Source organism: Drosophila eugracilis, unplaced genomic scaffold (assembly GCF_018153835.1).
Source record: "Drosophila eugracilis isolate 14026-0451.02 unplaced genomic scaffold, ASM1815383v1 contig_2154, whole genome shotgun sequence".
Lineage (NCBI taxonomy): Eukaryota > Metazoa > Arthropoda > Insecta > Diptera > Drosophilidae > Drosophila > Drosophila eugracilis.
This window is the reverse complement of record NW_024573038.1, coordinates 3,711,066-3,734,686: the sequence shown is the minus strand read 5'-3', so window position 1 is coordinate 3,734,686 and position 23,621 is coordinate 3,711,066. Positions and strand designations below refer to the sequence as shown.

Here is a 23,621-nt window from a genome sequence, read left to right as displayed (position 1 = left end):
AGACATAATGTCATTGTTAGTCACATAATCAATATTAAGTAAGACATTCCCTGAATGAACTTGACTTGACAACTTAATGGGTATGCGAAAAAAAATTATCGACAGGTCTGTCAAGTCAAGTTAAAATGATAAGAAAATAAGGCCCATTTAAAGGCAATTTTAGAAGGGGGAACCTGTTGTCACTCACCAGGATTACCTAAAGTTTCCCTTTAGTGATTCTGAGGGAAAACGGTCGTCAATTTCTTCCTGGCATATCTCGCCCAACAGATTTCTAAGCTTAGGATCAGCAAGGCCAGGAAATAGGACACTAGGAGGGATATAAACAAAGGAGCAGCATATTCCATGCCCACCTGGATTAGGAAACTATTAGAGAACGTGTGCAACTTAGTCTTGCTGAAGAAACGACTATGTTTTGCTATGATCCCGGTTTCCAGCATTCGCACCTGCAGTTGGGTAAGCAGTTGGCGATAGGTGGAGTTCAGGTGAACCATTCCGTAGACAGCGCTCTCGGGTCGCAGCATAATCTCGTTTAGATCGGAGATCTCACGCGGCAGGTAGTGCTTCTCCACAAAGTGATACATAAACGAGGCCTCCGATGTGTACACGAATCCCGGCTGATCCCGCACCCGGATCACTCCCTCTTCCGGAGAAAGCCAGACACTGTTGGGATCCCGCTTGCTCTCCACCTTTTGTTTGTAAAGGCTGCGAATGTCAGGGCGAGGCGAAGACTGTGAAGTTTAAGATTATTAACAAATTTTAGAGATTATTTTAAGCATATTATGGGAGCTGTAACTCTATCTATCTGGATCAGCGTACATTTTTAATGAAACCTTCTTGGAATCCTTTTAATAAGATTAATAAAAACGAAAATCACTCACCACCAGATACGTCTTGGTAAATGGCACTGTATCGAAACCCACGTCCAAGGAACTGTCAGCCAACTGCTGAATGGTCCTGATGTTGGATCTCACTGGAGATCCGAGCAGAGTGGACACCACAATGGAGGTATAGTAGTTGTACATGAGGAACGAGGTCAGCATCACGGCAATAAAGGCCAATCGTCCACCAGCTGACCTGGGCATCAAATAGGAACCCTGGATACAGGCTGCTCCAAAACTGATCAGGCAACTGCTGAGTAAGGATGGCATGAAATCCAGACAACGTTGCATCCAATGTCGCTCCAAGTGAAAGATCATCCAGAGCATAAATCCGGCAAAGATCAGAAGTCCAGCGAAGGCAAACCAAACACTCGGCATGAAGGGCTCCAAAAACACGGCTGCTTTTATTCCGGCATTGTGCGGGGTACGGAACATGCAGACCGCTCGGAATTGGGCCTGTTCCGTCATGGGATGTACGTAATGAAGGCGATTCCAGGAGGGCACAAACGGAGTAGTACATAGCTCAGCGGATTCATTAGTCAACATGCCAATAGCTCCGCCAAAGGCATCCTGAACGCTCCAAGTTCCACACCAAATGTAGTGTAGTCTTGAGTGTTATACATATAGTAATATAGAAAGGAATCAAGCTTTAACCATGCCACAAATACTTGCAGTTAAAGGAGCAAATATATTATGTAATTATAAGGTTTTTTGTTTTGGCAAAACTTGAACTCACTTAAAGCCAAGAATTTCCTGAGTGTGCAAGATAAGGCGATTGCCAATGCGAGAAATCGAGTCCATGTGGAAGTCCCTGTCGCTGTTAAGGAATTCAAGAAGGTCCTCCTCACTAGAATTAATGGGTATAACAGAGACCTGTAAGGAATATATCAATGATGCTTTTATGTTTTTATTTCCCTTTTTAGCTAACCGACCAAAGCCGCCAAGCGAAAGGTAACGCTCGATAAATCCATGCGGTGTTGCAGTCTGGGTCGCAAATGCAAATCAGTGAGATAATCCTTAACCTGACAGTGACTTCGATTGCACTGCAGGCTCTGGTCTATGGTGATATTGAGCTGGCCCCCCAAGTGACTTCCTTTATTGTAGACATCGTGCAGGATGAAGACCTCTTCCTCCTGGCGACTGACATAGGTCACGTCCGCATTCACACTAAGATTGGCTCCCTCAAATAGCTGGCTTAGCTTAGTGAAGTTGCCTGCTTCGTCGTAAAGCAGCCAATGCAAATTTTGATTATAAAGTCGGGCTCGACTAGACTGCATACAAAGAACAAATTAAATAATTATTATCTACTAAGATTTATATATTAAAAAACTTTAAATTGAAATCTTTAATGTGGATATTCTAACGTCTACTAAGTGTAATGTTAGTAAACGCTCACCTGATTAGTTACGAGTTCGGCTTGCTCACAACCCATGTCCAAAAAGACACCCAATCTAACCAATTCACTATCCAAGTAGTCCTTGTGGATGTTGGCCAAGCTTTCAGAGTCCTGTTGCAGGTCAATGTATTGCGAATAAATGCCGTTCTCGTTCAGCATCTTAGCCAAAGGAAAGGCCTCTAAAATATAGATTTAGATTAGAGACGATTGGGAATAATTAAATATTCATATCAAAATCATATCCAATCTTACCCTTTATCGACCAGCAGTGAAATACCATTAGACTCCTCAACTTGACTTCCAGCAGATTGAAGACAATCAACCGAAACAAAGGCAAACTGGACATCTTGCCTGTTTTTTCCTTGATTTTGACCAGAGGGTCGCCTCTTTTATAGCCTAAAATCAAAGACGTGAAACGAGGCCAATTAAGTCATTATGGACAATTTTTGGGGACAGTTGTCAAATTTCGAATTTAGATAGACAAGTCAGTCAAATTTTGGCAACCATTTTAGGCAAAGCAAACACTCTGCTCGCTGAGCATGAAGCAACAAGTGGGTTGGCCAAGGCGCCTGCGCAGGATTCGGTAGCGTAAACAAAAGTACAGGAGGGATTTATGAATGAATGGCTGGCGGTGGGTGGATGTGGGTGTGGATGTTAATGGATTCCTCAGCCGGGTTGATTGTGGGTGGGATTGTGGGTCAGGAGGGCAGCGCCGCAGGCTTTAGTGATTTTGCGCCTTTTGCATGGTACCTCCTCCCTCGCTATGTGTCCCCCCTTCAAATCCTGCCACCCAGCGAATGCTGCACAATTCAATCTTCTGGCCTGGTCTCAATATCATTTCGACTCAGTCTGCGTTGCGCGCTTGGCGCGTTTTGACGTTTCTCCGAATCTCCGCATCTTTCACTGGAAATTTGCTCGGTCCCCGTTTTCAGTTCAGTTCGATTCGGTTTGGTTTGGTTTTTGCCTTGGTTAGTTAGTTGGTTTGTTTATTTTCGCCACTCGTTGTCGCCGTTATTGTCGCTTGGCTCTGGAGATTTGTGTGTATTTTTGGTATGATTAGTACGCAGCCACGAAGGCTGAAAAAACACAGCTGGATATGAGTGTTACGGAAAGAAAGTGTTTCAGTTTTGAATGTGAAAAGTGGCTATAAATTCTAAAATAATATGAAAGAGTGCATCAGAAATAAATGCATAAAAATAGTTTGTAAATAAAAAAAATATGTAAATTGTAATCAGATATATCTGTGACTAAGCAATTAAAGTCCGAAGAGCAATTTAATTTAGTTTTCTTACTTTTTTCTGAATTAATCTATCTCTCTAAAAAAACACATTTTAATTTAAGAAACCGTTTGGAATGATAATAGTTATGTAATTTCTTGTAAAAGTCCACAAGCTTGGCAATACAACTTATTCAAAAATCCAACACGTCGTATGCTTAATTTTTAAATAACTATTGCTTCTTTATTTATTCTTGATTAGTGATTTAAAACTAAAACTTAATAAAACATCTTAAACATTTAACTAGAAATAGGTGTGACATAAGTACAGAATTACGATTTTAGAATAAAATCTGGGACTCAGAAATAAATAGAATTATTTTTATATCACACTCTTTATAAATCATTAAAGACAAGTTTGCTGAACTGTTTTTCCAGTATCATTTAAGCTGTATAGTTAATAGCCAACTCTGGGTAAGCCCACATAACTTTAAATTGAGCAAACACAAATCCGTTTGATTTTGTAACCAACTTAAGGAACATCCTCTAATTGAACTGTCACAAAGTAATTGCAAAACCCTCTCACACCTCCACTTGGTACTCTGTGTTCCCACAATTGAGTGCCAATTAAACTGTCTAAATCAACCTAATTAACAAGGCCTTTATACATAATTAAAAACGAAATATTTAAAAAGTGATAATGGTAATTAAACATCAAAATCAGTACATTCCATTACGCAGACTAATTGAGCATTGAGATAAATATATATTTACAATCAAAAATAAATATAAAAACTAAATGCAGAAAGAAAAAAAGGAAAACCAAATGAACATATTAAGAATCAATTGAAATGTGGTCATCCGCACTGGGCCAACAAATGAAAAATTCACAATAAACCACAAATATGACATTTTCGTTTCCATCGAAACTAAAACAACATCGATATGAACTTGGACTGCGAACAACATTCAGTGGCGGAGACTGCAGACATTGAGTGCAAATAAAATGCAATTATCGCTGATTTAAACGGCATTAGAGAATCATAAATTTTCCATGAGCACCACATGGCCGCAGGGACGAGGGCGGAAAATTTACTCCAACACCCGCAAATAATCCACCAGAGGATTTTGGTAAACCAGCAGAACCCAAACGAACTATTAACAAAAACTGGTTACTGGGGGAATTGATTGGGCGACGGCAACTGGATGGAAAATAAAAAAGAAAAGAATAGGAGAAACAATTTAAACAAATTGTTCTTAGATCGCTTGACCCAATTCCAAATGAAGTGTTTTTGTAATAAGTTTAGATAGTGAAGTAATTTTACAATAATTAAAACTCGAAAACCAAATGAATGCTTTAGGTTTTGAACGTATCGTTCTTTTTTTATGATAGATCTAATATTTTTATCAAGAAGTACTTTAGTATTTTATTGTGGAAAAAGTATGAACAAATTCTGCTTGTTTTAAATAATTTTTTTGATTAAGACATTTGATAAAATACTTTAAAAATAATCAGAAAATCAAAAATAATCAAAACAAAATATACAAAAAGTATTCTTAGAAAGAAAGCAAAAATAAAAAGTAATATTTTTTTAGATTTGATTTATTTAATTCTATAAATATTAAGTGAAATAACTTTAAAAGGTCAGAAATTAAAAAACTAGAACTTTTTTAAAGAAGTTTTCCCTTAGACATTTTCTTAAATTCCTTGAAATTTTACAACAACTTTTCCACCTAAAGAAATCTTGTTTTTCCCAGAGACCTTACCAGTACATAATTTGGTTCATTATCGCATAGTTTTAGGTTGCCATAGACAAGTTTCCTATGCCTTCTTTTTTCACTATGCTGCCTTTCAAAGGCTTTTATCTTTTTTGGCAGATTTTGCATTTTTTGTTGACGGCGCTTGAGGCTACGAAACATCTCTTAAATAGAAAAATGCAAAGCATAAAAAGAGGCAGCTGGGGCATCGCACTCTTGAGATTTACATTGTAAAGTGATCCCCATGCCTCGTCGTCTATATACAGAGTTTAGTACATAGGGCGGGCTTACACAAAAAACTGCATTTAAATTAATTGAATTTTGTTGATTTTTTTTCATTTTTAGTCGAAGGGGCTTGCTGTCCAAGGCCCACAGATCCACAGAGCTTCCCGTTCTGTCCTTCGGTTCTATTGCTCTTATTGAATTGGTTTGGGGATTTGTTGGCTGACCCACAAGTCAAGATTGTGGCGTGTCTGGTGAGGCAAGTGCCACAAGTTTACTTAAGCCTCGTCCGAATGCGTTTTGTGTGTCATTATTCCAAAGGGGAGCGGAGTGAAAGGCTCTTCCATTTCCATTTTTTGTATGCTCTCTCTCCTGCTGCATTTGTGTTCATTAAATTTGCAAGTAAGTTGAAATGTTTTTGTTTACTTCCACAACTGCCCTTGCCCAGGCCTGGCCAAATGGAATGCTCAAAAATTATAAATGAGTTTGAGTTCCCATTAGTGTCATAGTGTAAGAGAGACAATTTTGATAGTTTCCTTAAAAATATTACATAAATCGTCTAAATATACTGATTAGTAAATATATCTTTCATTTTTATGAAGGATATATTATTATTTTAATCATATTATATATATTGAAATCACAATAAATGAAGAATCTTCTTCAAAATAAATATTTTTATAAGTTCCATCAGGGAGAATATTTATGTTATAAGTAAAAACTAAATTCGACTTAAAAGAGATACACTGTATTACTACTGCAACTTGACTCGCATTTAAACCAACTTAAAAAATTAGCCTAGAATTAAAAAGTCTGTAAGAGGATATCAATAGATTAGAAATCGCCACATTAGCTAGAGTCTATGTCCTCCAAATTAGTTACTGAACAAGGGAACCCACTTAGCAGAGACAAGAGCAAACATCTGTGCATTATAATGCCCCGACAAGAGCGATTCAGCTGCATTTCACGCTTCCCTAATCCTCGCCAGCTCCCTTCGACAAACATTTCCGCCGAACGTGAGCCAGCTGGAGAGGAATATCCATATCAGACAGAGGGCCAAAAGCCAAGGGAAGCGGAGATCGTGAATTCCGGAGACTGAGAACTGGGAACTGGGCACGTGCTTGTCGCTCAACTGTAAAATAATTAGAGCAATTGCATTGGCCTAGGGCCATAAAGTTCGTGGTGGGGCAATCGCATCTCATGGCAGCCAGCAAACTGACCGCACAGGCGAAATTTTTGACTTTCATTTAATTAAAATGCGATTTTAATGCTACTTAGGTTAACTGGAAAACTTGCGGCATCATTCTCATTCCAATTTCACACGCAAGGCCACAAAGCCGTGAACTAAGCTGCCCCAGCCACATATATTATTCCGCATGCATCCGTGGGTTGTGGCCAAATTGAAACGCTCATCTCATTTGCAGGCGAGCAAATAATGAAGCCAACAGACTGCTCCCGTCGCCTTCCCATATAAACCACCTGCTGCTGGCGCTTCCGATGAGCCACAAAATATTGTGGAACGACCCATAATGCACCCATAGATAGGCACCAGATGCCAGGCACATCAAAATAAGGAACTCTCTTTGTAGTTTGAGGGGAAAATCCGGCTTGACTGTTACCCTGTTCGTTTCCTTGCTGCAAATGGATCTCTTGAATTCGTGTTTGTTTGTGATTAATATATCAAAGCCTTATAATTATTAGCAATTCAACTGTGCATTTAAAAGTAGTCTGGCTGGGGATAACCCTTCACTTTCAATTCAAAATCGCTTAAAATATCTTTTATTAATCGAATTAATATAAGTTATAAGTTACACTTCAGATAAATAATGCTTTAACTGTTTTGGAGGACAAAAAACAGTCAAAGTTCTTTAATTCCATTTACATTAATTTGAAAAAATTGATACGCTTTTAAAAATCGTAAAATAAAATAAAATAAAATCGTAAACTAAAGTCTAAACAAATCCGATTGGCAACTGTGATCCTCCTCTCGGATACCCTCCTTTCTAACTGAACGCCTTCTAACAATGCATTTCCACCCAAAAAAAAAGGAAAATATGTGGCAAAACGTTCCTCAGCCTGGCAAAGGGTACAAAAAGAGGGTTGAGGTTGAGGGAAACAGAACCGTCAGCAGCCTTCAAAAATTGAGTGCAATTTCGACGCTGATGAGAAAATGCGTTGAACGTGCTCAAGTTGCTCTATGGCAGACCGAGGAAAATTGTTAGCAAGGCGAAAGTGGGTATTCCTAGATTTAACTTTAACCCGTTCGCACCAGTTAACAAAAGGCGTGGAAAACGGAGGCGGCTAAGCTGGAAATTATAAACGAAAAGGGACGCCCAGACATCATCGGTCGTTGTGTGTGTTTTCGGGGGAAGTCGGTTGATGTTTGTGCTTCTGACAGCAATTTGTTTGTTTGAAGCAACTTGGCCATCAAGAAACATAAAGTGAAGTGTAATTAACGGCCAAATAAAGACCAGTATGTAGCTCTGATTTCATGCCAAACGAAAAAGAAAGAATCTTTGGGACTGCTCATTAATTTGGGAAGAAGGGTTGCGGTAAAATGGTGATCATGTTTCGAAGAAAATTTAAACGAAAGCTGCTAAATATAATAACAATTACTTTCTTGAAGCTTACAAAATATTTCAACTAAAAAGTATTTGTTCTTTGAAAAATTCTTGAAAATTGATCACAAATAAAGCCTTTGTCTTATTCAAGTGTCTTGGAAAATGTTAGGTCATTCTCTTCCCCAATCTGATGACTTTCCTTTGTGACAAATCAACTAAAAATAATGTGAATTTCCTTCAGGCTAGGCCATAATTAGCCAACACAAGCGCCTAATCAAGTGGCAAGTAGCATTGACGTCGAGGCTAAATATGCAGCAGATGCTGGCTGATATATTAGACGGCCGACTTGAAGGCAATATCCAAGTGGCCGAGCGAGCACTCCAAAGTATTGAAAATAGTTATCGCAACCTGGGGCGGATGTGCGGATGTGGGCGAAGGTAGCCACACTGGTCGGATGTCGGCATTGGCCAATGGCCATGCATAAAATTAGGTTAGTGGGTGAGACATAATTAAGTTATAGGGTCGCATTGTTTTTCCCACTTTCTTTTCCCTTTTTTTTTTGCATTATTAAATGAGATGTTGTCTTGGTGCCTCGAGGACATCGGGCATGGGTAACCATCGTCGTTGGCATTATTCACTCGCCGCCTTTGACATTTCCGGTTGATTTTTCATTAACGAATCGCCTTGCTGACGAGCTGGTATTACGGCAGCGGCATCGGATCCTAAATCCCCGACATAGTTGATCTTAATTACTTGCCATCCGTTAAGCCAAAGTTCAGCCAAGATTAATTTTGCATTATGCATACGTTGGAAATGTGAATGCGGCCGCAGGCATCAAGTTTACACTTCATTTTTTTTGCAAAGTGGACTCATTAATCTTCGACTTCTCCCAGAAGAACAATTTTTAAACTCAAGATTACGCATACGCAGTGTGATATTAATAAAATAAATTTATTAAGATTCTCCGGTAGGAACTTTCTCCTTGTCGAATTATACCCATTTCGCAAGGCGAACAATAAATCTGATTATGAATTGATTTATTAACACAGATTTAATAACACCACATTAATGGTTCCTCTTATCAAAGTTAAATTTTCGCATTTGCTCGCTTAGTTAAGAAGGGCAATTATTATACAAAGAAATTTTAGGTAAAAATAAAAAACAATATAAATTATCAAAAACTACAATTTAACAACTTTTAAGAAAAAGCTATCAAGCAATAAAGTTTCTATATTACGCATACGCAGTGGTCATAAACGAAGTAAAACTCGAATAGTAAATCAAAAATAATTAAATGGATATTTATAAATAAATAATAATGAATATGAAATAGATATTGATTGGACTTTTGATAAATGATACTAAAATGTTACGTGTTCCAGAAACTAAAAAGAGTGTCTAAACTAAAAACAGTAAAGTTACTGTCAACTGCCAAAATATTATTGATGTGCCCAGATTTAGCCCAAATAAATAAAAAAAAATCAACAAAACTAATTAGCAAATCGTTGAGTGCACAAAACTGTGAGTTTGGTCAAATTACCAACGACCCCTAATCTTAATAGTTGATAGCTGATAACTAAAAGCTGAAAAATGCCGCTGGCTAATTGGCCAATCAAAAACTGCCAACTGCAAGTCCAACAAGTTTCAGCAATTAAAAAATTCTAAGGAAACTCGTGGCAAAGGAGACGAGCAAGAGGACACGGGCCAAGACAAACGGAACTAATGCCAGCCTGAAAGGAATCTCAGAAATTAAGAAGAAAACGCTTCATGAAATTGCTCTCGACCCGAGTGCAACTTCCGGTGCATAAATGAAAATAAATACGAGCAGAGAAGACGACGACAAGTCAACATACAGTCCAGGAAAAAGGCACTGTCATCAGCAGCAGCAGCACCAGCAGTAGCAGGACCTGTAGAATGGGAATTTTAATAGCGATGGGATCGGGAATGGGTAAACAAATGGGCATGGCATTGGTAATGGGCATGGGCATGGCAATGGGAGCCAGGGGCCAGTTGGAGCGACAAAAGTTAGACAAACGGATGTGTAGATTAGACCGGCAACAACAGCAAAAGACTTGTACTAAACAATAGTTGCAGCCAGCGAACAAACAGCAAACAAAACCAAACAATATGTGCACAATGCCAGGAACAACAGATGCATCCGGCTCCGGCGATGCATCAACTGACCTCATCGCTTCAAGAAGCCACTCCTGCCACCAAGGACATCGCTTAAACTTGCGCATATTTAAACTTTTGATTAGCTGCTGGCTCTTAGTGCTCAGCATTTACCCGAATGCCTGCCACTTGTCCATCAGCCCCGGTTCAGGATCCATCTGGGTCTCGGCCGACAGCATCAAGGGACGCGGCGATGCCCATCGCCTGGACGAGATGGGCTCCCAATCCCATACCTCCTCGTCCTCATCCCTGCCGTCCTCGTGGCTCACCCAGAGCAATAACCATGCAAATATATCCGAGTTACTGGATAATCTGCTGCGAGGCTATGATAATAGCATACGCCCGGATTTCGGTGGTGAGTACTGTAATTAGGGGGAAAAGATTATTCTAGTTTCTTTAAGATATTGTTTTAAACTAGAAGGGTTGAGATTTTTCAGGGTTCAGATAACTGAGCAGTTCAACTAATCAATTTTTAGTGATTTTCTTGTCAAAATCCTTATTTAGGCAGCTATCTTACGATTTGTACTCCAATCTTAACTCCAATCGAATATAAATTATTGAATGTGGTGAAACATACCAAAATGGTCATTAAATTTTTATAATATTTAGTTCTCACAAGGGATAACTCATAACGATTTGAATCCTTCTAAATATTTATTATTATTATGATTTATGACTTGTGAAAACTTTAATGTCAATTTCATTAACATAAATCATTTCAATTTGATAATATATTGATATAGCTGTTAGATAAGTTCCTGCTTATAGGCCTTCTAAAGCAACCATGCCTCCGATGCTAAGGATTCTTTAGCTGAATAGAGTAGCAAATAACCCCCAAATAATTTTGTCTGCCTCGAATCTTACGTTGTTTACCCTTTCTCACTCTGGCCCCTTCCCGGGTGTAATCAGCATTGATTCGCAGATTTTCCGCTCAACGGAAGCATTTAATGAAGTGGAAATCGCTGCGAGGCGACACATCACATCACTCAGAAGCGGCACCAAGGTGTTGAAGCCTCCCTTGATGATTGCCTTCCAGCGCAGCTTATTTGGTAAATAGTTAGTGTCAAAACCGACAAATATTTACCTACAAACAAATACAAATTTTATTGCGTTTTGCAAGGCTTCAAGGGATTTCCTCCCTCGAGGACATCGCCCAAAATGGATGAGCAATTCGATTCGTTTTCAATCTTGCAAATGGCCGAAGCAATAAAAATTTAAATATTTTCCAAATTTAAAATGCCATCCACTCAATTCGAGAGCTTTTGGGAGAATGGATTTCGGTTAACGTGGCGAAAATTGTTTTCGCTCCTACAGCTTAAGACCAAATTACATTGTTTTTAACACTTCATTAAGAATGGGCCGTGGGACGCCCCTTTCCGCGATGCGCCCACGTCGTGTGTGGCGCCAGCTGGTGAGGATTCAAAGGATACGTGGGCAATGCACATCCGCATCCGCATCCACATCCTGCGAACGCGACGCATGTTTGCCGAGCGAGCTCAGCAGCAAAGTCATTAAAAACTGTTCGCATAGGCAAAATACAAAAAATTCCTGGGGGCTTCGCGAGGGAGGAGGCGAATCTAGGGCCTGAAAAATTGCATATTAGTGCAGAAAAGCTAGATAAAAATGGGTGTCGGTGGGGGGATGGTTCAGATTTTCCGAGGGTTTGGGACTGTCTGCGAAGCGGCTTAAGTGTCATTGTTCACACAGAGGAGCATTTAACATTTTCATTTAGGGCCTGCGACTCGCATATGAATATTCATAGTTGAACAAAACCGATACGGAGAGTGCGGGGATTATATTGTTGGATTGCGTGGCCTTCACTAGAGAGAAATCCCATTTTCCATAACTAAACTAGGCTTACCATGAATATGGAAATGGAAAGGAAGCTAAGGTAATATTTCAAAACTTTGTGGGTTACTTTTAGTGACAACAATTAAACTACTATATAAAAAATACTATACTATATTCCTCACAACGATTTGTAATAAATTTTAAAATGTTTCAGGACCGCCAGCCACTGTGGAAGTGGATATAATGGTTCGCAGCATGGGACCAATATCAGAGGTTGATATGGTATGTAAAGGACTCTTTAATTAAATATATTTATATCCTTAAAATTATATTTAAATTAATAAATATTTTTTAAACTTATTTTTAAATTCTATAAAAAATAAAATTATACTAATTTAAGAAGCTATTAGTATAAAATTATTTTTAATATTTAAATTAGTTGTGAAAATAGTAGTTTGTTTTTCACAGTATGTCCAATGAGTTGAGGCCACATATATATCGGATACCTTTAAATATGCTTTTAAGTTGCATAATTTCTATAAGGCTTAAAGTATTTTTTCAAAATAGCAACCTTGTTGATCTACTGACAGTCTTACATTTCCTGCTTCCCAATTCAATTTGCAATGACATCTCCTGCCTGACTTCTTCGACTTTTCCGCAATTCAGAGTCTGCACTTTTCTCCATTTTCAGACCTACTCGATGGACTGTTATTTTCGGCAATCCTGGGTGGATAAACGTCTCGCATTCGAGGGGGCCCAGGATACGCTGGCATTGAGCGTCTCGATGTTGGCCCGGATTTGGAAGCCGGATACGTATTTTTACAATGGCAAGCAGAGCTATTTGCACACGATTACCACGCCAAATAAGTTTGTGAGGATCTATCAGAATGGACGCGTGTTGTACTCGAGCCGGTTGACAATTAAAGCCGGCTGCCCAATGAATCTCGCCGATTTTCCCATGGATATACAAAAGTGTCCCCTGAAATTCGGTTCATGTGAGTACGAAAGAATTTCGAAAGAATGCCAAGTGGCATACGGAACTCAGCGCTGCAGTATAATTATGCATAATGGCTGCTCATTGCGCTTTGATGTGATTTGTTCTTCTCTCGTGTCGGCAAAATGTCCACTTGTTGGGTCCGAAGGACAACGAATCTGGGTTGAGGGATTATGCTGAATGCCATGACATTGGATAGGATGGTATGGGGATGGGATAGGATTGGATTCGACGTATCGTTGGCGACTAGAAATGTGAAGTGAGATGTGTTTTGAATTGAGAGGGGAAATAGAAAGAAAGAACGAAATGGCACAAGGGCCGGAAATATTCAAGTGGTTCCATGCGTCTGAATGCTGGAAGCGGATTAGATGAGGTAATGGTTTAATGGGATATCCAAAATGGTTGGAGAACTCTGAATAGAATTGGCAAGATAGAATTTTCTCAGTTTATAGTGAAGGGAACTTAAACCTAATGGACAAATTTTAATCATTTTAAAGTTCCGGTATTAGCATATCTTTGTAATTTATGGCAGAGTTCTGGTTCTGGTGCTTTAATGGCTTACTGATTTAGGAGCCTCCACCATTTAAATAATAAACGTTTTCTTGAAGAATCCTTGTTATATGGAGCGTGATGCTAGGTCACGTGGCCATAATTAAAGGAGTCTGTAATGAGTTGAAAGCGAGTCTACTGGCCAGTGTAGGGTCTAAGTAAGCGCGAGAGTTGGAACGGGGGAGTAACGAGTCATTAGGGAATACTCTTGCAACACAATGCACCTGGTGCAGCTTAAGTAGTTTGTATGCAAAAGTGTGGCGCTTTTGTCCGTGTTGACTCATATGAGCCTCTTTTGAGTCCATTGTTTAGGCGTATGTAAGTATTCTTGTAATTGGTCTGTAAATTCGTATATGCATTGCATTTAGCGCATGTCGCCAGCGTGCAAGTAGCCGCCTATTAAACTTGGTTGGGTCCGAGGTGAAAATAGAGTAAGGTAATGGCCCCAGGACGCATCCTTGAGTTGCGCCGGCATGTTTAGGGTGTTTAGTGAGAGCAGCTCACAGCTGTCCACAAGTACAGAAAATGTGCGGTCCGTCTAGATTTGTATGAAAGTCCTTCAAGCCAAGCTAGCGACACGCTTGTTCCATGTCCTTTTGTGAGTCCGAATCGGTGATGGGGGATATGTGCTTAAAAATTCATGATCAAGAGGTCCTGCTATAGAGGGGTGGTAGCTAGTTGGCAAATAGATAGGTTTCGTAAAATATTCTTAATGTTATTTATGGAATTTATTTATGACAGAATTCTCTGACCTCTCACGTTACACAACGATTTCTTCAAAAGAGTTTAAAAAATGAATTTAATTACGGAACTCGCAGAAGAAATAACCAAATTAATCATAAAGACAGTTTTAGTTGGCCGTCCTGCGAACCCGAACAACTACTCGTCTGCGGTTCCCTCCGGTCTCAGATCCTGACCCACGGCGGCTCCTTCCTCCATCCCGTCGGATAACCACGCGCCTGATAATGACACGACGGCGTCTGTGCTTCTTCTTTTTTTTGCCTTCACTGGTGGTGGTGGTGGTCGCAGAGGAATCCGTAGTGGTGGTGGTGGCAGCAGTGGTAGTGGTGGTGGTGGTGGCGTCAGTGGTTGTGGAAGTGGTGGACGAGGCGGAGACCTGATTGTGGTGCAGGATCATCACGGCCAGGACGACCAGAGATAGAGCCAGGAGGGAGCGCATTGTAGTAATGTTCTTTGCGGATCGGGAACTAATGTCAGTGAACCAATTTGGTGGATATTTATAGTGACATAGTCGGAGAAGAATTAGATTTTATGCAAACACAGATGTGTTCCCTGGGAATATTAGATGTTGTTTTTTCTGTTACAGTTACTTTGCGTATTCATGTCAACAAAGTTTGCTTTGTTCATTTTGTTTACACCTGTTAAGACGTAACTGGAATTTTTACTTTAAAGTAAACGCAAATAAACGCACCATAAATATGCGTAAATTATTTAAACAATCATGTTTCTTTGCTGAAAAGGGAAGAGAAATGTAAACAATGTCATAAAAGTAACCCAATACTTCACATACTTTAAATATCATTTCATGGCTGTGGGCAAATAAAACCAGAAATTGTCACGACATCTAATACTTATAACATTTTACTTCATTGGACATTTTTATTATTTAGATCCCATTGTGTACTGCAGAAGAAAGTTAAATATTAAGAAAATATTTTAAATTGCTCAGTATATGTTACTTGTGTCTGATAAAACCAAGAATCGGAGACTTTGGGCACTATCATCCCCATAATATCATCATAGTTGGGCGTGTACCATTAATATTATTATGTTACAACTTCCACTATGACCAGTGTTCCTCAATATATTCCTTAATTTTTAATAAGCAAAAACTTCCAATAAACGCTTTGTATCCAATGATAATAAAATTAATACCCAATAACACTTACTACACGGGAAAAAACTGAAAGAATCACACCAGAGCATTCGTCTTGTTTTCTATATTAGAAACAACACAATAGAATATAATTATAAAATATATTTAAAGTTTGTTTACATTTTCATACCCTTATCTTCCCCTTCAATATAAATTATTAAAGAAACAAGTGCAATTAAAATAATCTCACGATAGTAGATAAAGGTTCACTAGCATCAGGCTTATAAGCTGCAGATTGCAGATAAAGAGAAATAACCATACAAGCTATCACCACACAAAAAATTCCCATAGATTTTAAGGACGACTCAGGAGATAGATCGCAAATACATTCTCGGCACATCGTTTCAAGAAAATATATTTGAAAATGTTATCTTCTTCTTAACTTTAGTTAAGTAATTTTACATGGCGTTCTTTTTTTTAAATAACATAGCTATAAGTATTTTTAGAAACAAATTTTTAGTTAACAGTGCTTAGGAAACAATTTTTTTGAATGGCTTCGTTTTGTAGTATTTTCAACTTCTAACTTAGTTAACCTAAAATATTAAAATATCAATAGTCCTGCGGTAATCAGATTTGTGGTATCTGACCAGGTAGACATATTTCTAAAAACATTTTCTGAATATTGATAAAAATATTTTTTTTGGATACGTTAATATATTGATTTCTCTAATGACATAAAGAACTTTACCAGCTGATTTTATTCACACTAAGACTAAGTAATTGGGACATTAAGGGACTGTTACGAACGCTTGGCGAATGTTACCCTTTTTAAATGGTGTTAAAGTAAAACCCTTTCAAGAAAACAAAAATTCTAAAATTTCTTTTTTTGTTTTCATCAAGATACTATATAAAAACATTAAAAAATCTCATAAGCTTAAAGTTTTAAACATGTATTATATATATTTATTTTAAAGAACTTGGAATTAAACCATTTCAGGATGAGTATTTTAGTTAGCGGTCCTTCGAACTCGGACGACAACCCTGCGGCGGCTTATTCCAGTCTCAGATCCTGACCGACGGCGGCTCCTTCCTCCATCCCGTCGGATGACCACGCGCCTGATAATGACACGACGGCGTCTATGCTTCTTCTTTTTTTTGCCTTCACTGGTGGTGGTGGTGGTCGCAGAGGAATCCGTAGTGGTGGTGGTGGCAGCAGTGGTAGTGGTGGTGGTGGTGGCGTCAGTGGTTGTGGAAGTGGTGGACGAGGCGGAGACCTGATTGTTGTGCAGGATCATCACGGCCAGGACGACCAGAGAAAGAGCCAGGAGGGAGCGCATTGTGGTAATGTTCTTTCCGGATCGGGAACTAATGTCAGTGAACCAATTCGGTGGATATTTATAGCGTCTTAGAGTCGGAGAAGAAGTTGATATAATGCAAATACAGATGTGTTCCCTTGGAATGTCTTAAGCTTTTGTTCCACTTACAAAATCTTCAAGTATTTGCGGGATTTTTTTTGTTTTTTTTGTTTACAGCTGTTCGGACGTAATGGGAATTTTTACTTTCGCGCAAAAAATAATATTCACTTTCTTTATCTATGCGATAGCTAAGTAGTGTACCGCTATTATTAATAAATTGTATATATCAACTCTGTCATGTAATGGTAGTCATAATATTCTTATGAAAGTCTAAGATGTGCAATCCTTTGAATTCGTTCACACCAATAACATCCCCCACCCCCACCCACTGGGAGATTCTAGTGTTTGACTACAGCACTAGCCCTGAGGATATTTATTGAAATATTGAATATTGATCAGCAAATCGTAATTCATGCCAGTCAACAATTAAGGAAAGTCTTGAGTAATAATGCTTCAAAGGGCTTATATGTATGGTCCAGACTTATATAACTTCAACGTCATCTGGTGGTAGCACATTTATATAAAAATTGGTTAGCGGTGTACTTAGAACATATTTCCTAATATTATATAATTTTAATATATTTTCTGATATCCATGCTTGTATGCATTTTAAAAGGCTAAACTAGATTCGTTGAAAAATATGTAACAGGTAGAAGGAAGCGTTTCCCCTATATATTCTTGATCAGGATGGATAGCGAAGACGAATGAACCATGTCTGTCTGTCTGACCGTCTGTCCGTATGAACGCTGAGATCTCAGGAACTATAAGAGATACAAAGAGATTAACCACGAAGATTCTTGAGGTCCCTACGCAGCGCAAGTTTATTACAGCATCCTGCCACCCCCACTCTAACGCCCACAAATCGGAAAGAACTAAAATCGCTGAAATCTCAGGAATTATTAGAGCTAGAAAGTTTAAATTCAGAATGTATAATCTTTAGATGCCAGCGCATCTTTTAGTGGGCCACCCATACGCCCAAAAGACGGTTTTCGCATTTTCTAGAAAATCTAATATCTCGGTAACTGTAAGAGATAGAAAGTTCGGATTAAGCATGTAGGTTTTTATGATGCTCCAAATACAAATTAATTTTTTCCCATCTGGCTACGCCTACCCTAACGCCCACAAACCCCGAAAAACCAAAAATTCTAATATCTCGCAAACAATAAGTGCTACAAAATTTTTCTTAAGACTACGTATTTAAAAGATGACACTGCAACTTGACACAAGTTTTTATTCAGCCACGCCCACTCTTACGCTTACAAACCGTTAAAAACTGTGGCGTCTATAATATTATTATGAATGCTTTCGTTTGACCTTGTATAACTTATTTCTGTTAATATCTATCGATTTGCTAAAGATTTTTTAAATCTGAACATTATTTCGCTTGGGGAAAATCTACAGAAACAAACAAAAATATATTTAATATTAAACTATTATGTATTTAATACTAATCGACAGGAGTACTATTTTTTTATTCTTCCCTTCCTTGCTTTGCTAATTGTAAATCACTGCAAAACAACTTTTAAAAATTTAACAGTTAGTTTAAGTTAAGGCAGGTTCTTACTCTTGTGGAAAGGAAAAGGGCAATTTTTTTCTTTTGTGCGAAGAACACTAATTATTTTTTAAAATAATAAATTTTTAATATTATATTTTTATTATTATTATTTATTAGAATAAAATGAGTTTATAGTTTTGGCTTAGCTCGACCGATGCTCGATTTTTTTAGATTTTGAACTGAAATTCTTTGATCACATTTTTGAAACATTTATCTACACGATAAGACAAGAGAATTTAATTTTTTTCACAAGGGTATAACCTGCCTTCCTAGATTTCCTATAATTAATATATTTATACCCGTTACTCGTAGAGTAACAAGGGTATACTAGATTCGTTGAAAAGTATGTAACAGATAGAAGGAAGCGTTTGCGACCCTATAAAGTATATATGTTCTTAATCAGGATCAATAGCGAAGTCGATTGTCCGTCTGTCCGTCCGTCCGTCCGTCCGTCCGTTCGTCCGTATGAACGCTGAGATCTCAGAAACTATAACAGATACAAAGTTGAGATTAACCATGAAGATTCTTGAAGTCCCAGCGCATGTTTATTACAGAATGCCGCCACGCCAACTCTAACGCCCACAAACCGCGGAAAACTGTGGCATCTATAATATTCTTATGAATGCCTTTGTTTGACCTTGTATAACTTATTTCTGTTAATATCTATCGATTTACCAAAGATTTTTCAAATCGGAACATTTATTCGCTATTTATAAAGAAATTAAGGTTATAAGGCCTCACATGGGCAGTGACGTCACTATAAGCATACTCAACATACTTCCTCTGACAATAGGTGGCGCCTTGTGAATTTCCACTAGCAAAATAATATTTTAAAAATTTGTAAAACAGTAACGGGTATCTTATAGTCGCGGCACTCGCCTATAGCGTTTCCTCTGGTTTTACGCTTTAATTATGGAAAGTTTTAATTAAACTAACTCTGGATTAAGGTTACTGTTCATGAAACGGTAGAATTGCTTGATTTAACGAAGACATCTGTCTACTCTTGGGATTTTATATAAGAGAGACTTTCTTAAGGGCACTCAGAAAATCAATTTGAAAAGTTCTTACCTGCCATTCAACAGTTTGTAGTTAATTCATTTTACTACTGGATTTTCAACATTTTAAATTAAAGATAAAAGTAATGTAAGAGTGATATATGTTCGATTGTGATTTATTTGCAATGCCACGCAAAGAGCATTATGGAATAGCTATGATCGGGCTGCTCCAAGTGTGTACCAATATATTCATATAATGTTTCTGTTGACCAACTTGCGACGAACTACACCCGTACGGCTCTCTGTCTCCTCGCGGTTTTTGTGTACTCGCCTTCGGGATCGTCTTCCTCCACGGTGGCGACGGACACGCCAACGATGGCGGCGTCGAGTCTTCTTAGTCGTGGCAGCTACCTTCGAAGCCGAGGCAGCCGTAGTGGCTGAAGCAGAGGTAGAGGCAGCGGTAGTAGTAGTGGTGGTTGTGGTAGTTGTGCTGGTTGTGGCTGATGCACTGGTGGCGGTACTGGTGGAAGCGGAAGACACCTGACGGCTGTGGAGGATCACCACGGCCAGGACGACCAGAGAAACAGTAAAAAGATAGCGCATGATGCGATGATGTTTCTTTCAGTCTATTGGAAACTGATGACAATGGCCCCCAAATGGATGGATATATATAGTCTTTTCGAAGCCGTAGAAGTAATAGGTGCAATGCAAATACAGATGTTACTTTTGGAACAATCTATTGCCTTTGTTTCATTTGCAGTTCTTTCAGACTGTTTTGTTAGACTGTTTACACTTGTTTGAACGAAATTGGAATTTACGCTTTTTTGCAAAACGTATTGTGTCTTATTTATTTAAATAAATTATTTGATTGTGATGGAGAACACCCGGTCGGTGCACCATTTGCTAGAGAATAGTCTTTAAAAATGTCGAAAGATATCCAAGCTTTTGCTAAGTGATCATAACTCGGAAAGGTTAATTCTTTTAGGATATTCCATGAATTGTATCATTTTTTAACGAATCCAGAAACGTGAAAGGTTAAACACTGTAGAAGCCATATTCTGAAGCAGTGTAAAAAGTTCAAGACTAACATTTAAACCAACAGACTCTTGATATATTAAACCAAATAAATATTATATAAAAACTTGCAAATTAAATTTTTAACAATAACTGTCTGAATAGCCAAGGCCTTCCGTTAGTAAAATTGATTTAATGGCACAGAATTCAGATTTGTAATTGTTCCAGCATACGAACCTGCTGAAACCCCTCTTAATTACCATATCCCAAGACACCTCCTTCACCTCTTCTGACTTATCTGCAGTTTTTGTCCTGCCCATGACATCTCTATTATTTTCGAGTTACATAAAAAAAAGAAGGATACCCCCTGACATTTGATGAATTTCCATCACATTTCCTCCTATTCAAATGCAAAACAGAAAGTATGCAAAGTAAATAAAGGCAAAAGGTACTAGTTTAATATTTGGAAACATTTTTTGGCGATAGGAAAGGTGTGTCTCCTGTCATTTCTCCGAAGCCCACTAACTGCCTTTCCAGCTTATCGCAAATGAACAAGCCGGCAGCCAACCTAGAAATGTATTATTACTTCCGATTTGTTGGGAATAATGCTGGTTGGCAGCAGTCGAGAATTCAATTACCCCTCTATCTAGTCCCCAACTCCCTCATATGTACATTGCCTGCCGCTTAATGTTGACAATTTCCCATTTGATGCGAGCGAACTGAAAATATTGCCAAAGTCAGCGATTGCCAAACAGAAGGAGCAGATTCAGGCGCTGGCTTGAAGGATGAGGCATGCGGATATTTCGGGTGGTAGGTAAACCTTTTGCCACATATGGCGCAATGTTTGGCAATTTGTGCATTTTGTAGCAGCACCACCAGCAGTGGCAGCATCAAAATAAAATAACTGAACACACGTGAGGTCGTGATTGAAAGTCGAAAATTGTGGGTGGCTCTGGTTGGTGTTATGGTGTCTTTTGTAGGAAAATGAATATCCTATAAAATAATGAAGGTATTTTATTAATAATCGGATATTTCAGATTTACTTGGTATTGTGATTGACTTTTTAAATAATTTTTAAGTTGATTCCACATAATATTTGTTTGTTGCTGGGTTAAGTTTTTTCTCCAACATTATCAGATTTTGAAGTGCATAAAAGTAGTCAATTGGGAGTATCACTTATCACGTATTTTATGTTTAGGGGTTCAATTTAATACCTCTTTTTTAGCCTGATAAAACATAAACCTAACAGTTGAACATTTTTAGTAGCTTAGGGAATCTAAGCTTCGGTTCTTCTATGGACATTTAATGTATTCTCGCATGCAATGGTGTTGAGTTCCGCATGGCACCACTTTAATAGATATTTGTCCAAATTTGTATTGCATTAATCTGAAAAACAATTGCAATAGTTGGCTACACCACATCCGATGTCATCTATCGCTGGAACAAAGAGCGACCCCCAGTCGCAATTGCCGAGGACATGAAGCTGTCCCAATTCGATTTGGTCGATTGTCCGGCTGGAAACTTAACGGACATTGTGTACAAGGCGGCGGCTCCAAGACCACAGCGTCGTCCATTTAACAACAAGGACCCACCACGACCCACCAGCAAGGTGCTGACCACTTTTGCTGGTCCGGCGGCAAAGAATCAGCACGTTCGGGGCACGGGACTTAAACTAGACAAAGGAGCCTTTGGAACAGGGCGGGATGCAACTGGAGGAGTGGGATCCTCCACTGGATTAAGTGGCACCATTACTTTGGAGACCAATCATCCATGTAAGTGACTAAAAATATATTCTTGAAAGAAACCCGCTTAGAGACTGGCTACAAAATCGTTTTACAATATACTCGTACATTTAGGAATTTTACATTTAGGAATTCAATATAATTTTAAATATTATTAAATTGTAAACCCCTTTTCAGCGGAATACTCGATGCTGATGGTGAACTTTCACCTGCAACGGCACATGGGCAATTTCCTGATCCAGGTGTATGGTCCCTGCTGCCTTCTAGTGGTTCTCAGCTGGGTTTCCTTCTGGCTAAATCGTGAAGCCACCGCGGATCGCGTTTCCCTTGGGATAACAACCGTTCTGACGATGACCTTTCTCGGACTGGAGGCTCGCACGGATCTACCTAAGGTGTCCTATCCCACGGCTCTGGACTTTTTTGTGTTCCTCTCGTTTGGCTTTATCTTTGCCACAATACTCCAGTTTGCCGTGGTGCACTATTACACTAAGTACGGTTCGGGGGAGTGCTACTTTATTATTGAGGAGCTGGACTCGGATTCTGGGGAGTCGGAAACGGAACCACTCACCTCGGATTTCCGCGGCAGCACGGAATCAAAGATCTATGAAGTCATTCCGCTGTCCATGTGTGCGATAAGTATGCCGCCGCAACCCAATCGCCTGGGCATGCTTACCTCCAGGAATAGAGGACCACGAAATAGACGACATGGTCTATGGAGCATGAAGCTATTGGGCCTCTTTGATTGGCGACGAAGGAGAAAGCCCCCCCGTGTGGACTCCGATGAGGAGGATGACGAGCAAACGCAACTAAGGGTAAACGAGGCTCCCAGCACATCTGCTGCAGCTGCGGCGGCACAAGCTGCTGCCCAGGCTGCTAGGATAAGTCCTCCAACTGGTCGCCGGCGGATGTCCTACTATCGACGCGAGGAGATGGAGGCGCGGAGGAAGGGCAAAAGGACACCACAGTACAACTCCGTGTCGAAGATAGATCGCGCCTCGCGGATCGTCTTTCCTCTGCTCTTCATCCTGATTAATGTGTTCTATTGGTACGGCTATTTGTCGAGGAGCTCCAGGATTTTGGCCAACACGCCAGATGCGAGCACCTGATGTTACCTTTTAGCAATTTAGACAGGGTCCTCGAAGAAATCAGTAAGCGATCGCCGGCAGCGAGCAGACAACTAAAGCTGGACGTAAGCGATGCATCAGCAGCAAGCACTTTCTGGTGATTCGCCGTTTACAAGCCGCTTATGATAATGCGTGGGGGGAATATCGGTTGGGGGATCGGGAAAAGCAGGGGATGGGTTTAACTTTTCAGATTCAGTTACGCTCTTATTCTGATTTGCTACCAAACGTGACACCGCTTTATGGGATTTCTTTTCGCGCTAAATTGCTAAAGTACAGAAAACAGAACTCAACTCTAACATATCAGAGGACTTGTTAAAACGGGCACCCCTTCAAAACATCATGCTTTAAGTGTCAAAATAATGTAGAGAACCTTTCGAAAAATGTGTTCGGTTTTTCTAAAAT

General features: G+C 39.2%; 2 protein-coding genes across 2 annotated transcripts; one reads left to right on the top strand and one right to left on the bottom strand.

The window, feature by feature from the left end:
• Positions 1 to 209: 209 nt before the first annotated feature.
• Positions 210 to 2,620, bottom strand: LOC108108422 (ionotropic receptor 75a). Its single transcript, XM_017216474.1, has 6 exons — positions 2,527 to 2,620; positions 2,275 to 2,453; positions 1,811 to 2,149; positions 1,615 to 1,751; positions 879 to 1,485; positions 210 to 728 (listed from the first exon to the last, which is right to left on the bottom strand). The coding sequence occupies exons 1-6, from the start codon at positions 2,618 to 2,620 to the stop codon at positions 210 to 212; spliced, it is 1,875 nt and encodes a 624-aa protein (XP_017071963.1).
• Positions 2,621 to 9,939: 7,319 nt separating this feature from the next.
• LOC108108612 (gamma-aminobutyric acid receptor alpha-like) lies at positions 9,940 to 23,573 on the top strand. Its single transcript, XM_017216711.1, has 5 exons — positions 9,940 to 10,558; positions 12,209 to 12,276; positions 12,686 to 12,989; positions 21,760 to 22,125; positions 22,273 to 23,573. Exons 1-5 carry the CDS (start codon positions 10,159 to 10,161, stop codon positions 23,199 to 23,201), a joined length of 2,067 nt encoding a protein of 688 aa, XP_017072200.1. The 5' UTR covers positions 9,940 to 10,158; the 3' UTR covers positions 23,202 to 23,573.
• Positions 23,574 to 23,621: the final 48 nt, after the last annotated feature.

Excerpts from the sequence above, each read along its gene's own strand:
- LOC108108422 (XM_017216474.1), bottom strand. The coding sequence starts at position 2,620 with ATGTCCAGTTTGCCTTTGTTTCGGTTGATTGTCTTCAATCTGCTGGAA. Across the intron at positions 2,454-2,526 it reads TCACTGCTGGTCGATAAAGG|AGGCCTTTCCTTTGGCTAAG; the intron begins GTAAGATTGGAT and ends TCTATATTTTAG. Across the intron at positions 2,150-2,274 it reads CCGAACTCGTAACTAATCAG|TCTAGTCGAGCCCGACTTTA; the intron begins GTGAGCGTTTAC and ends CTTTGTATGCAG.
- LOC108108612 (XM_017216711.1), top strand. The coding sequence starts at position 10,159 with ATGTGCACAATGCCAGGAACAACAGATGCATCCGGCTCCGGCGATGCA. Across the intron at positions 12,277-12,685 it reads CAATATCAGAGGTTGATATG|ACCTACTCGATGGACTGTTA; the intron begins GTATGTAAAGGA and ends CTCCATTTTCAG. Across the intron at positions 22,126-22,272 it reads TTTGGAGACCAATCATCCAT|CGGAATACTCGATGCTGATG; the intron begins GTAAGTGACTAA and ends ACCCCTTTTCAG.